Source organism: Polyodon spathula, chromosome 4 (assembly GCF_017654505.1).
Source record: "Polyodon spathula isolate WHYD16114869_AA chromosome 4, ASM1765450v1, whole genome shotgun sequence".
Taxonomy (NCBI): Eukaryota; Metazoa; Chordata; class Actinopteri; order Acipenseriformes; family Polyodontidae; genus Polyodon; species Polyodon spathula.
In genome coordinates, this window is record NC_054537.1 from 92,810,577 (window position 1) to 92,826,898 (window position 16,322).

The 16,322-nt window shown below is 35.7% G+C and overlaps 1 protein-coding gene across 6 annotated transcripts in view; it reads right to left on the bottom strand.

Annotated features, from left to right (window-relative positions):
• LOC121315133 (DNA-binding protein SATB1-like) overlaps positions 1 to 16,322 on the bottom strand; it is a 56,705-nt gene that overhangs the window by 23,153 nt on the left and 17,230 nt on the right. For 5 of the 6 annotated variants that reach the window (XM_041249081.1, XM_041249079.1, XM_041249076.1 and 2 more), the window contains exons 2-7: positions 14,819 to 15,054; positions 10,399 to 10,575; positions 9,621 to 9,747; positions 8,673 to 8,796; positions 3,220 to 3,331; positions 2,474 to 2,551 (exon numbers count right to left, since the gene is read on the bottom strand). In XM_041249081.1, coding sequence (XP_041105015.1) covers positions 2,474 to 2,551; positions 3,220 to 3,331; positions 8,673 to 8,796; positions 9,621 to 9,747; positions 10,399 to 10,575; positions 14,819 to 15,029 — 829 coding nt within the window. In that variant the 5' untranslated portion in view covers positions 15,030 to 15,054. The remainder of the gene's footprint in view (positions 1 to 2,473; positions 2,552 to 3,219; positions 3,332 to 8,672; positions 8,797 to 9,620; positions 9,748 to 10,398; positions 10,576 to 14,818; positions 15,055 to 16,322) is intronic. The other variant, XM_041249080.1, reaches the window with a different exon arrangement.

Below are 16,322 nucleotides of genomic sequence, written 5' to 3' on the forward strand. Positions count from 1 at the left end.
TGTTGTTTAAATGATCAAACAAGAAATATCTTATTTCTATAAAAGTCCTGAAGCAAAGAGCACTAGTAACGTTACAGCCAGCATACACTTCAAATACATGTTAAAAAACAAATCCAAAAATGTGTGTTTTCTATTTCTTTAAATACAAACATGGAATAACATTATAAAAGTGAGGCACAGCTTCTCTCTCTCTCTCTCTCTCTCTCTCTCTCTCTCTCTCTCTCTCTCTCTCTCTCTCTCTCTCTCTCTCTCTCTCTCTCTCTCTCTCTCTCTCTCTCTCTCTCTCTATATATATATATATATACACACACACACATATACATATACATATACATACACATACATACACACACACACACATACATACATATACACACACAAGAAGAGCAAAGCTACATACTTATGCACAGTAAACCAGTCTGCAGCAACCTCTTGGTTCCTTACTTGGCAGTTGAAAATACATTAATAACGTCCACATCGGTATCACATGAGTAGTGAAAATGCTTAGAGTCATAATACTGCATTGATAATTTAAAACTGGACTGGAACTTATTAAGTGCGATTACTTTTCTCTGCACTTAAATCTAAAACTAGGTAGGCGAGTGCTAACACAGTACAACTAACTAAGTTAAGTAACTAACTAAGCTAACTAAGTACAGTCGGTTGAAGAAAGTTACCCAGGTTAAAAAATAGGTTGATGTACTGATTAAACCCGATATAATTGTTAAGTCTACTTTATATAATTGTTTTACCCAATTAAATATTGCAACTATCATTTGGAAACTTGTGTGGACTTGTAATCATGAAACACTGGCTCTAGCTATGTTACAAAGTGCTCCAAATATGCTTGCATTGAAGACAAATTTGCAAAACAATACAGTCTAGATAATTGTCACAGTGGAAATCTACAGGGGGTTGGGGGGGGGGGGGGGGTTGGGAAGGGGGGGGGGGGGGGGGGTGGCTGCGCCCGAGTGGGCGGGCGGGGGTGCAGTGGGGGAATAAAAAAGGATCTAAATTTGGGGGGGGGGGGGTAATATTTTTTCCTAAATTTAATGTAAACCGCTTATTTATTTTTTCCTAGATTTAACCACAAAAAGTCCAGATTTAGATAAATACATAAATGTTAACCAACACATTCTTAAGTTTTGAAACGTGAAAAAAAAATTGGCATTGTATGCAGAAGAGGCGAGGAACGGAGGGTTTGCTCTGTATCATACAATGCCAAATCAAATGATTCAATGGGCGGGGGCTCATTTGCATGTTGGCTTCAGATTAAGCATGCAAAATAAATATTTATTTTGTGAAAACCAACGCTTGTTTTTTTCAGATTTAATTGCTAAACAAAGTTTTTCAGATGTCTCTATTAGAATCGACAAGTGTAAAAAAAAAATTAAGTTGCATGTATTTTTCCACAGATTTATTTGTTAGAAACCCAGGATTTAAAGTGTCAGCTAAATATTAACTTGCTAAGTGTAAAAACAACATTTTATTGACTCAAGCATTTTCTCGCCCCACCCCCCCCCCCACATATAATTGTCCTACTGATTTTAAATGTTGCATTTGTGACATGCATTTAACATTTATAAATTCTCTCTGAAAGCACACATTTCAAAACTTTTAAGAATGTGTTTGTTATCATTTATGCATTCAACTAAATCTGGACTTTGTGGTTAAATCGAGGAAAAAATACAGGGTTTACATTAAATATGTGGGTCAGGAGGGTGGGCGCAACAAAATGAATGCTAAGAAAAGGGGGTGTTATATAAAAAGTTTGCGCACCACTGCCTTAGAGGTTTGTTTTATAAAATCAGGATTCGTATTAAGGTACCAACATGAACCAATCACCATAATTATATGATACTATAATTAATAGTTCACTTTGGCAAATGGACATTCAATTAACATAAAAAATGAGTCAGTATGATAAGACTGTGGGTTCATTTTGACATCCAAAATGCGATAAAGCTACCTGTATTGTATTTTAATGCAGCGTCATCCTTCTAAATATTATAGCATGCATAGGGTTTACACTCCGTGCCTTGAACTAGCACTTACAAAATATATAGTAAATATGTACTGGAGACAAAAAGTGTTTTATTCATCCCACATAGACAGAGCCATGCACACTTCTAGCAACAGGGAGTCTGGTTTCTTAGGACTGGAAGAGCCATGAGTCCGTATTGGTTATGACACTACAGTACTAATCCCAAGAAACCACCTGCCTAACCTTCAACACTGGATTGCTCATGCAAATGCAAAGTAAAGAATCACAGCTGTAAACACTCCCCTTTGGAGGCATGCCAGTACTGCCTCACAATGAACCCAAATGAACTCATCACCAATGAGGTCTCCATTGACTAACAGGATTGCTCTTATTCAGCCTAATTCCTAGCTGTCCTCCAGAAGGGTCACGCACACACACACATGCCAGGCCACAGGGGTCCCCAGTTGTGGTTTCTATTTTCTCACATACCTATTGCAGTGGCTCTCGGGCTGTCTTGGAGAATGCATGTCTCCAGGTATCCCTCCAACTGGGAGGGCTGGCATGTTACTGTGCAGATACACAGGCACAAACAAAACAAACAAACAAACAAACAAACAAACATAAAAAAATAAAAACAAAACTCATTAACTATGCTTTTTAATATATCGAATATTACATGCCACAAATGAGAACTAAACCTACAACAACAGCCCCAAGACACTTTATTTGTATACTGAAAGATACAAAAAAAAAAAAAAAAAAGGTATTGGAAAATGTTTGCAACAGGAGGATAAACCAAGAACCACCTAATCGTTTGACCAAATGACAGCTGAGGTACATAAAAGCTTTGACTAAACAGGTCTAACAGAGCTTTTTTTCTGCATTCATTACACTTTTGTTTATAACAAGGTTTAAAAATAAGCGTAATGCATGCTTAGCTGTCATGGTCAGTTCATTGTGTAGATATATGGTTTGCAGCATATTTTCTAAAACAGGGATTTTTTTTTCCTCTCTAATAAATCAGATTACACTCATATCATTATTTCTAGCTGATGTTGCATCTAAATCATGAATCTGATTTTACTGCGAACACTACATTTAAAAAGACCTAATTACAAAATAACAATGATAATAATTTATTAATAACAGCAAATTAACAGTAATAGACCTTGACTCAAGGTTTGATGGCATGATTTAAATAATTACTCAATTTTATACAAAAATGTTTTGCTTACCCATCATATCTTTTGTCTTCTTGAAATGTTTATACCATCTCCCGAATTCCTGACATTTTGCTGCTGAGACATTTGCATAGTAAGTGCTGTTCACAATGGAAGAAATCATACTCTGCAATAAAGAAGAGAGAGTTGGTACAAGAAAGAGGTCTTGTGCCATCCATTCATAACAGATTGCAATGCTGTAAAACAATCAGTTTAAGTACACTAGCATGCACCCTGTGACTATTAAATAGGTTTTTGATTTGGAAACTGCCGACAATACATATTTCACTACAAGTGCCACATGCCTGTCCGGCAACTTTTTATATACAAAATGTCCCATTTCTACAAACGCCACCAAGCCTGATGAAGCATAAAGAATTTTTTTTTTTTTTAATAGGACTGCAATACTACATTAAGAAGTCTGGAACAGAGGCACAGTTGGGTTAGCAACGGTACTAGTAGGGCTTCCTTAAAGAATTACGATGCTAATTAAATCAGTCTTATTAAAAAAAAAAAAAAAAAATGTGAAGGTAATGTTCTGTTTTCCACTTTCTGCTTCATTCTATATATATATATATATAAAAAACACAAGCCATGCCCATGAGAAATGTTCAAGCTTTTTCAAGTGACACAATGGAATGGCCCACACTACCTGCTTAAATTACCAGGCACACATGATAATGTACCTTTAAGAAATGGTAAGGAAGGGAATAAACTGACTAGCTATAAAATGAGTGCAACTTTCTTATTTTTTTTTAAAAGCACAAACAAGAGAGATTTCTTTGTATTAAACTGAAGCCGTTGCTAACACCTTACAGGCCTTAGGGTGAGTAGCAGAGAGATTGTTTTGATTGTTATAAATATTCACAAGACAAAACCATCTGTTTTCAAATGACAGGTGTACTGCCATGATATCTGTATGAATTCTGAACATTTAGGGCATTATTAGGCCTCTGGGTTTCTATAAAACTTATGTAAAGTGCATGAAGCTTAGCTGTCATTTTATTTATATAACTGACCCTTGCAAACAGAGACAGAAGATACTGTTTGTCCTTGGTTAGGGTGTGAGAGGACTTGAATGCATTGTATTCTGACTGTACATTAATATACAAGAACTGTTAATAACAAAATACTGTGTATTTTCATAAACAACTTTTCAGTAGTTCATAATTAAATTGTTCTGCTTATAAACTTTTGATTTGAGAAATGCTGGGCATATTTAAATACCGCAAAACTTTAGAGACCTGTAATTATTTGAGACCAGCGTTTATATTAGATCACTAGCTTCACATGCGGTCAGAGAAGCCGCTAACACACAACCTTGCAGCAACATCGTAACTCAATTTAAACATTCCAGCCACTTTGTTACTTAGTTCCAACTGACACACAACTTTAACAGTTTTGTTTCATAACAATTACATTGTATTGTACAACCTCAAGTATAAAGGGATATTAGTATTATTACAGTCTTTTTATATGCACTGGTTAACAAGGATATGGTATGCAAAATGATGGAAAATGAACAAGCTGAAGTATGAATCTGTATTTAAAAAACGGAATTAGATCTACCATTGTTAATAATAACAACAACAAGAAGAGTCAAATCCACTAAAAGACAGCCCTGTAGATATCAGGGTGTAGGCTACGCTTACAGCACACTAATAATAATAATAATAATAATAATAATAATAATAATAATAATATTCTAAAATGTTTTTAAAAATGAAAAATAAAAGCAGTATCATTATCAAAAATAATGTATTGTTTAATCTCAAAAACTTGTACATTGTTAATACAACAAAACATGTTAAAATACACCAAGAGGTTTGTATCTGGCCTACTTTCAGCATGCTTAAAATGATTAACTTTTAATAACGTAAAAACTGCATTAAATATATAAAATTATTTTATCAAACAAGGTATTAAAAATTCCAAACACACACTTTTAGCACCAGAGAGAAATCATATCCCCCCCCCAGAAGGAACAAGGGGCAGGATTTTAAAAAGAGTGTTATTGTATCGAACTCGTGGTATAGTAACAAGAGCTTTAGTAGAAAGCGATTTTCAAATTAATTAAATCAATCTGTTATGTTTTGAAATTGAGTCAATGAGGTCGTTAATGAACGTATTTCCCTCTTTAAAGCTTAATTGTCGCAGGTCACATACAACACTTTCTGTCAACGACTAAATAAGGGGAATTCGTTAATCAAAATGCATGTTAACGAGATCAAGAAAAATGAACGTAATTCGCCGTTATGGAAACTACTAGCATACAGGGAGGCATCTCTCCCACCAGCGAGCAGCAGCCAAATGGAAATTAAATAAACAATAATGGGAATATTTATTTTGAGTATAATTTGTAAACTTTGTTTAAAGTTGTGTATTTTGTCATGCAGAATGTACATTTATTTAGATAACTTCACATATACAGTGCTGATTTACAATCTGGTGTGTGTTCGACTGTAGGTTATGAGTAAATACATTTGAAGTGTCATTTGTGTTTGTAGTTGTTAGTTATCATGTGTGTGTAACACTTCATTATACATTTATTAAGCTTTTAAAATTACAATAGAACTCCCCAACCCAATACACAATTTACTTATAGTTAATTGTTCAGTGAATTCCTCCAATCATGCATTTTCTCTGGTACTGTTTGCTTGCCCCCACGATAGATAAACTCAACATGAATAGAAGTAGCCACCAAACATTTTCAGTATTATGTTTTAAAATTTGTGCATACAGACGTGTGAAGATGAGTAAGTTAGGCAAAATCTATGCCAATGATCTAGATCACATTGGGTATTCCATTCATGTCTGTGGCGATACCTTTTGAAAGCGAATTCCATATTGCATTTAACTATTAGATTAAATGTTTACAGAATACTTAACTGCTATTAGGACTATGCTACATGATTTGTTTATTATTAATAGCGTTATAGTTAAACTATACCAAATCACACTTTTATTTACAACAAAGGGAAAACATGTTTTTGCTGACTTTATAAGCATTTTGGTAACATAGTATAGGTACCTTCATTGTAAACGTGATTTGGTATAATTTAATGATAACGCCATTAATAATAAATGAATCATGATTATAGCAGCAGTTTTCTGTAATTATTTCGACTAATAGTTAAAAAGTACAATGTGGGGCTGTCAGGTCTTGTTTTCAAAAAATATTGGCATGGCATGGATATTATATACAAACCAATGGAATACCGTGTGTGTGTGTGTGTGTGTGTGTGTGTGTATGTTTAACAGAGAGAGAATACATGCATGTCTCTAGTCTTATGTGGTTTTCATTAAGTTCTAGCCAAAACTGTAGCTATTTATTACGGCCATAGTTTTATATTTTCACCTACTGATTCGCTCCATTGCCATTGTATTTTACGCATCCATGCATCCCTTTCTGCGATGTCATTGGCAGCGTGTTCTGGGCTTAAGGTTAAAAATTGTTAGAACAAGTGAACAACTCTCATTCATAACCACAAGTATATAGAAGTCTAAAATGTTTTCATATATTGAATTAGCTAGGTAGTCTCTGTATCGTTGGCATCACAGCTGCAGTCTGTTAAATTTCTGGTTTCAAGGTGAGTTACAGTGTTTCGTTAATTAACCCCCCCCCCCCCCCAAAATGCAAATTAACTATGGATAAATTTTGACAAATAACATGGATTTGCTATTAAATTCCCATGCAAACAAAAGAAATCATGTAGGAATGATTATTTAACAACCTCTTAAATGCCTAAATCAATGCTATATACCAATTTGTTGATTAACATTGGAGTTATCATTTACGAACTTCTAAAAATCCTGCCCATACTTATATACATCAAAATGCTGCATTTTTTATTGTTTTATTTTCTTTTTAACAGAAGCTGGCACAAAGGTTTGAGGAATTTAACATGGGATTTACTGAAGTAGTAATGACATTACAATAAAAGAAAGTTTTGAAAGATGTTCAAACTGCAGAACAATCTGCATTTATCATTACCATTATTACCGTTAAACTACTGATGTCATAAATCTCAGCAGGGTCTGCTGAAGACTCCAGTTTGCTGTACCAGTGTCTTGATACATATGTTGTAATGAATGCATTTCATTAATTCACACTTCTCATGCAATACATCACCATACCGTCTTGGCTGGATTACTATACTGGTGCCTTGTCTTCCCAGCAGAAAAATCCAACTGTTACTATTGCCTCAATATTTAGATCAACACGTACTGAATTGTGCTCGGCTTCTTTAACGATTATTATCAGCAACCTTATCAGAATGCCCAGGAAGAGACAGAACACATTATCAGACTAAACCATCTCTTATTTTCCGTAATGGGTGAGGCTTGCAGATAATTTATTTTTTAAATAAAACTGGTCTACACATATCTAATAGATCTCTAGATATGTCTCTATTCAACTCCCAGTATGCCCCTTAACAAAACAAATGCTACAAATCCAAATGTTAACATGTCCTGCACTATTGATGCCACTAGGCTACAGCTTAACATCAACCCAGCACTTCAACCTGTTTCTATCAGCTCCAGAAAGCAACCCAAAGATGGTTTTGACGGCTATTTGCTGCTCCACAACTAAACAGCTGCTCGTTCTGGGGCCAGGAGAGGGGGTGGGTGGAGTCTTTTGTTGCAGTAGTCTCAAAGAGGATAGGGGTTCAGCGAGATCTCTTTGGAGATAAGTGATGAGCGAGACAGCCCAATCAAATAAGAGTCAACATGCATCACTGAAACACATTTAAACAATGCATCCTTTGAAGGGCCAGGCGGCTGGAGTATTAATAAAATAATACAAAAAGGGAAATTTACGAATAATAAATAAATAAATATGAACACACACATACATACATGTATAAACAAAAATATTATTCACCATGTCAATTCATACAACCCCACTCCACATTATGATAAGCAAAGTCGTTATAGCCAGACACAAAGCGAGATTACAATTCCTGCACATTACATAGACCTGCATGGATCTGGGCTCAATTCAATCTTAATGACACCGAGGGACTATTTACAACATTGAGATTCTACATTTTCCTCAAATACACAATTCCCTGAAACATACATTATTATTGTTGTTTATGGAAGGCGATTCTACACAGGAAATATTAACATAAATGTATTTCCAGACAAGGCTGCTCTTCCCATCCTAAACTTAATAATTATACATTTAGGAAAAAAAAAAAAAAAAATTAGCTTTTTAAAATGTATTATTTCAAAAATATATAAAGATGTTAAAATGGTGTGAAAAAAATAATTATTGGAAACCAGATACCTACGAAGCGATTTGTCCTATTTATTCCTTCATTTGTTCCAGTCCTATTTATTGCCTTCATTTGTTCCAGAAAAGTACTTTATATTTTATCAGGCATTTGGCATTTGAAAAGGGACACTGCAGTTGCTGTTAGTGTGTTGTTTTGGTTTGTTGGGTTTGTTTAAAGCTCCAGCACCTGTGACAGGGGACATTCTTTAGCCAATGAGCTCTGGTTCATGTCTTTCAGTAACTCCTTGAGGGCATTTCTTACTGTGGAATGTGTCCACTGTTCAGGAGGCAAGTCTTCCAGTTTAGGGCAACTGTATAGAGAAGGGGACAGATTAAAAATAGGGTTAATACAACGCTGCATCCTGCTGCAAACATTCCTTTAAAACAGACAGATTTCATTTGGCGCATCAAGCAGATGCATCTGGAGATTGCTCTCAGTCTCCTGATTGTTCTGATTAGTTAATTACTTTATACAACACATCTGCTGTATTGATGCATGAATTATACATCAGCTGCATGTGGCGACTATTATTTCATGTTACTTCTACCTTCTTGCTCTGATGTGCTTGGTGAAACAATTTAAGGTGTTGTTGCTTAGTTTTGTCTTCAAACTGGAAGGCTAGAAATTACGTTTTACTAAAAACAGTGCCAGTGGTAACAATGTAATTGCTTTGGCTGCATGATTCACATACCTGCTGAAACAGTTCCTAGTTTTGAAAGATCAGTTACAAGAGCTTGTAAGGGTTCAAAATGCATTTTATTAGGGAATCATGTTATGGCCATAAAAAAAAAAAAAAAAAAAAAAGAGAAATCACAATTCTGAAAAATGCATTTTTACAATGCTTTTGTAGATTTTGTAGACCTCCCCAATATAAATATTTTGCTATTAAGAGTAAACATGCATTAAAAATGAGTTGTTAACTACAGGTAATCACACTCACACACACACACACACACACACAAACCTTATAAAATGCTAATACTCAGATTTCTCTACACATACAGTAGGCAGAACATGATCTGGAACACCTTAAAGGACTGAGCAGCCTGGGAGTTTGAAGAAAGCTGAAACCCTGAGCACAGCAGAGCTGATAAACAGCGACACATGCCCTTCGACTGGTGTGTTGTAACTAACCTGTGTAACTGAATTTTCAATGTGACCACATGATACACATCCTGCAGCATGTCTGCCACCGTGGCGTCCGGTGCATCTGTCACATAGGAGAGTGGGACTGGATTCCATTTGCCAACCTGGATTAAGCCTGGTACAGGCAGAGACACAAATAATAAAGGTTTCAGCTTTATACTCACAGGGATTTGAATGTAAAATATAATAATCATAATAATAATAATAATAATAATAATAATAAACATGCTGCAGTGTGGGAGGGGCAGGCATGTACACACACACACACACACACACACACACAGTACTTGTTTTACTCTGGATAGATATTATGTAGGAAGGCAAATAAAAGTCCCTGCAATAGATTTAAACACTTACCCTCCAAATCAACAACAACCTACGAATCATCTTACTGTAAAAGGTGTTTTTCTCTTTGTGTTTTTAACACAGTCTCAAAAGCAGAGCGGGGGGGATCACTTTAGATATTTAATAATATACATCCAGAGGTAGAGCTAAACTCCTTAAAATAGTCACACTACTACAGGGGTATAATTACCATAAACTCAAAGCCAGCCCCTTCAGTCCCACCTGGAACATGTATTATTAGAAACCAGATAGAATGAAATCTGTTCAGGGTTCACCCAGGAACAGAAAGCATCCACCTCAGTTAGAATGTAGCTCTGCTTTTAATTAAGTAGCACCTCGCTATATATTTGCATAGGAAAGTGGATTTGCAATAAACACCCACTGCAACCTATAATTATTATAAATGTTAATTGATGCCTACCTTTTGCCTGTGCTGCAGAACTGTGGGAATATCCGAGAGAAAGCAAAGCCATTTCAATTAGCTGGTTGAAGAGCATGTCCTTTCTCACAAGCACAAACTCTGCATGTTCTTCTTTGCTATCAAATTCAATGGGGCTTTCGTAATGCTCAACCACGCAAAACACTGGAAGCATGTTTCCTATGAAGAAAAATGGTTACATTGCAAAATGTCAGCTCCAGGGTTGCCCTCTTCACAAGAAAAGCTCTGTGGATCTACTTTTCAAAAATGTGCCAAGGGCGTAGTAACTTGCAAGGATGTATTCACTTGCATAACATTGTGAAAGCATTCAAAGCAAAATGATATTTAGAAGAACATATTACTTGCTTAACAAAAAGTAATAAAATACAAGAAATGCTAGGAATAAATGTTGACATTTGAAGTCCCAGTAACAGTACAGGCAGACACAACAGCAAGCCCGATTAGTTACAAATATAGGCCTCATTTTCTTTAGCCTGTAGTGAAGCCCTGAAGCTTTTACAGTAAGAATAGTACAGTAGAACAATCACAAGAGAAGCATATTTGCAGTCATTACATAGCAGCTATGACACAACCTCTGATCCTTCCTAGACATTGCTTCTTGGAATGAATGTACAGTAGCTTTTGCTGGGAATGTTTTGCTAATAGAAAAAAAAATAACAATAATAATAATAATAATAATAATAATCTGGCTCCTAATACAGGTACATATAAAGTAAAGGCAAAGCTCATTCACAGCCTAGCAATTAATCAAGTTTTCCCTTCTGGCCAGGGTCCTGAATTAAAAGGTTATGCTGCAAAGGTGTATGCATTACGTGGATCAGCAACCATTTGACTACATATCACTACTGATTCTCTTGACAGGCTGTCACCTGATTCTTTCTATTAAAAGGGGATAATCTTACATGGACCTTCTCCCAGCAGGCTTTTCACCCTCGCCTGATACATAACCCCTCTCCTCTCCCCTGCAGTGCAGCAACTTTATAACCTTCTGATATAAGATGAAGGAGAGCACTGGTGACCGTTTAGTGCTAAAAATACAGCATGATTCAAACCTAAAGGCAGTGTTAAAGCGTTCGCATAGGGTTTATGAGCTTGCGTAAACAGTGTGCTTGCCATAAGAAGCAGAAGTAGTCTGAAGAATCCTTGTCTAAAACTATCCTGGCATTACAGTTGCAAATATCACATAATACCAGACAGCTGAAATCTCCTATTCAGGAATTTATGGAACTTATAACTTTGCAGGCGTCAGGGAGGCTTTTTTATATAGCCCCAGTGAATCGTGGCACATTATTAATGCACTCTATTTGAGAAGCCGTAATAAATTATATGTTTAATGCTCCTATCCTGGCTTTCTTAAGATGCACACATTCCTGGCAAACAATCAATGCATAGGGTAATCGTGAGCAGATGCCAAAGAATTTGCTGAAGGAGTCGCTTTTTTGTTTTTAATAGATAAAGATCTAACTATAAGGACTGCTGTGTAGGTTCATTTCTGGATCAATATGTGCTTTGTTTTCAGGGAACAGAGGAAAAATAAAGGATTGTATGGTAAATGTTATTCAGCTTCACAATACATTCTGCTGCCTCGCTCCCAACTTCACAAATGCTTTCAGAAACTTCTCAAAGGTTGCATGCAAGGGAGGCGCTAGGAAGCAAAAAAACCCAGGGATGGATAAGATCCTCCCAATAGTACTCAAAGAAATGAAAGAAGTTCTTTACAAGCTGCTAACCAAGATCATGCAACAGTCTCTTGACACAGGGGTTGTGCTGACAAACTAGAGAATTGCAAACGTATTAACGTTCCACAAAAACAGAGACAAAACCGAACCAGGTAACTACAGACCAATAAGCCTGACTGCTAGTATATGAAAACTTATGGAAACTATAATAACATCCAAAATGGAAATTACCTATAGGGTAACAGTATCCTAGGAGATAGTCAGCACGGCTTTAGGAAACAGAGATAGTGTTTCACTAACCTGCTTAATTTTTTTTTGAGGATGCAACATCAACAATGGACAGTTGCAAAGCATATGACATGGTTTATTTAGATTTCCAGAAAGCTTTTGACAGAGTCCTGCATACAAGATTAGTTCTCAAACTGAACGCAGTAGGGAGTCAAGAAAATGCATGCATATGGATTAGGGAGTGGTTAACATGTAGAAAACGGAAAGTACTGATTTGAGGAGAAACCTCAAAATGGAGCGTGGTTACCAGTGGAGTACCATAGGGATAAGTAGTAGGTCCTCTGCTATTCCTAGTCTACATTAATGACTTAGACTCTGGTATAGTAAGCAAACTTGTTAAAAACAGGAGGGGTGGCAAACGCTTTTGCAGCAGCAAAGGTCATTCAAAATGATCTAGACAGCATTCAGAACTGGGCAGACACATGGCAAACGACATTTAATAGAGAAAAGTGTAAGGTACTGCATACAGGCAATAAAAATGTGCATTATAAATACCATATGGGAGATATTGAAATTGAAGAAGGAATCTATGAAAAAGACCTAGGAGTTTTTGTTGACTCAAAAATGTCTTCATCTAGACAATGTGGGGAAGCCATAAAAAAGGCCAACAAAATGCTCGGATATATTGTAAAAAGTGTTGAATTTAAATCAAGGGAAGTAATGTTAAAACTGTACAATGCATTAGTAATATCTCATCTATAATATTGTGTCCAGTTCTGGTCACCTTGCTACAAAAACGATATTGCTGCTATAGAAAGAGTGCAAAGAAAAGCGACCAGAATTGTTTAAAAGGCATGTCACATGCAGACAGACTAAAAAAAAATTGAATCTATTCAGTCTTGAACAAAGAAGACTACGTGGCGATCTGATTAAAGAATTGAAAATTCTAAAAGGTATTGATAATGTCGACCCAAGGGACTTTTTCAACCTGGCACTTTTTTACACAGAGAATTGTGGGAGTCTGGAACCAACTCCCCAGTAATGTTATTGATGCTGACAACCTGGGATCCTTCAAGAAGCTGCTTGATGCGATTCTGGGATCAATAAGCTACTAACAACCAAATGAGCAAAAAGGGCCGAATGACCTCCTCTTGTTGGTAAACTTTCTTATGAGATATATATATATAATTTTCGGATATAAGCTCAATTTAAATATTCGTTCGGATATTTGTTCTTTTTTAAAAAATTAATAAAAGCCATTATATTGCTCTGAACGAAGGCAGAGACAGAACAGTAGCAGGGGCAAGGGGCATGGACGTGGCCCCTGTGTGTGTGTGCCTTTATTTTACATGAAGACCTTACAATATGTAACACGTTAAAATAGAAAAATATCTTAGGAGTAAAAAAAAAAAAAAAGTTGTGTAGGACCCTGTGAATTAATTACAAAACAAATGATACCAAATAGCAGTTCAAGTTAAACACCGTTTTGTTTATTTCCAAAATAAATAGTACATAACGTTGACACTGCATTTTATTAATTTATTTATTTTTCTTTCCTTGCCATTGCTGATTCTTCACAGTAAACAGTGGCCATAGACACGTTTTCATAAAGTAATAACATGAGGTTTACTTGTGCCTTTTTGTAGCTGAACAAGCAAACCAAAACTGAAATGTAACTTTAAACACTTCAAATAAAATATACGTGAAACTAGCGTTGTTAAGGGGAAAAACTCACTGTTTTGGTTCTCACTTATTACATTCCACAGAACAAAGTCATAACAAAAAATAAGTAACATACACGATCTATATAAAAATCACTACAAACATGTTGTGGAAGTTGGGTACGGTTTAAGCGAGGCATTTCAAAATGATGTGCTTGCCTTTTTTCTGTCCGATGAGATTATGGTTCGCTGTAAGGCCTTCCATAGAGATCACTATGCGTGTGCACGCACAATCTGGTTTGTTACTGGTTTGTTTACTTTTTTGTGTCACACTTTTAAACAGAGGCTCAAGAGCTGCTGTGTGATCCTGTTTTTTTTAATACATTAATCTCAGCTCTTTTTTTTTTAAACTGACGCGCAACTTCTGATGACAGTAAATAAGCGCAAGATATTTTTGTCATTTGTAGTAAATACGAACATCTGATTTTTGAGACGACAGCAGCACAGATAACGTTTAATCAATGGTTCTCAGTGACATATGCAACTAATCTAATGTTCCTTGCAGCATTAGATTAGTTGCATTCACTTTAGTTAAAAAAACAGAACTTCAGTTGAAAAATGCCACTTATTTCTTGTAACATGGAATTATTAAATATGTGTATATATATATATATATATATATATATATATATATATATATATATATATATATATATATATACTCATTTATTATATATATATATTTTCATTCTTCTTGCCAAACAGCACACATGAACAACAGAGCAGCTTATCATATGAACAAAAGAAAACCCCGAAAAACGTGTGAGGAGTTACCTTTCTTATGCCATGTTTTTAAAAGGTGTCCGGCAGGCTTGAGACACACTCCAGGGAGCTTGGCACCAGTGCTGCCCAATCTCCCTCTTCCTAGAGGGCTTCCATTCTGCTCCAGGCGTGCTATCTTGGCCGGAGGCCCCTTGGGGTCACCAATGTTGTTGAGCATTTCACAGTTATCCTTTCCATGGCCGGAATCGCTGAGCTGATCCATCCTCAGCACCAGCTTCTAAAATCACCTGCATGAGAATGAGACTGAATTAGACAATGAAAAATGGTAACAGAAATTCCCTTTCCTCAAATACAAGGAAATGACATACTCACTTTAATAGCTAAAAGAATAACGTATTTTTTTCAATAAAGACAGAAAATCTAATTGTGAATAAACCCAGTCAGTGAGCATAGGTAACCAAAGTTGCTTTAAAGAAAACACCAAAAAACATTATACAATTATTTTTCAGATTTTCGTCACCAAATGAGCTGAGTATTATACTAGAATTCAAACAAACTAGTAATCTAATTTGCACTAAGAAGTAAGTTCTGCAAAGCTGTAGGTTTTGGTAGTCTCAAAGCTGTAGGTTTTGGTAGTCTCAAAGATGTAGGTTGGATGGTAATTACATTAACATATTGCCATTGCCAAGTATTAGTTGTGAGCTGGATAATGAGTATTTAAAACTTCTGTCAGCACTATTTGACATGAAAACCATGTACATCTAGTGTATTATAATCATAGAACATAGCCATAGTATGAACTTTAATAACACGAACACTCGCACAAAAACACTCTTTGAGCTGATCTCTGAGGAGCCCTTTATACAGAACTGTAGGGGATCATCATCTGCATGGTCTGATCTTGTCCTTTGTAGAAAGGATTGAAAGCAGAGACACAGCTCTGTAGTGCTTTATAACATATGGGAAGAATCAGAAACAATCTGTTACCTAGAAGTTTTATATTACTATGCACAAAGGTATTATCTTTATTTTAGACCACCATGTTCCACCACAAACACCCCACTCCCAGGAAGACACTTTAGGGTCATATAAATAAGTCTATGCAAATGCACACACTTGAAGATAGTGTGTGGGGGAAGTTTAGAATCTGGTTTAATAGCAAAGTTGTTCTTTATTTGAAGATTTCTAAACATATTTATCAAGGCTTGACTTTGAGTCCTTATAATTACCGTTTTGAGGAATTTGTTAGATACTTTTTTGTTTCAATAAAAGTTTTACTTTCACATAATATGGTGCAAATTGCATCTTCTTGTCCTTGATAACTCTAGGAATAAAAATCAAATAAAAAGTGTACAGCACTTAATGCTTAAATGAAACCAGTTAATATCTTCAATCTAGACTCATTTCAATAATAAATGTCTACATATTACCATTTACAGTGTAAAACCATTATACAGGTTATTCAGCAAATGGGATTACCTGTATTCACTTCAATGCACATGTCCCTGGCTGCTAGGACTGATTTTTTAATTGAAATTGCTTTTAAAACTATATA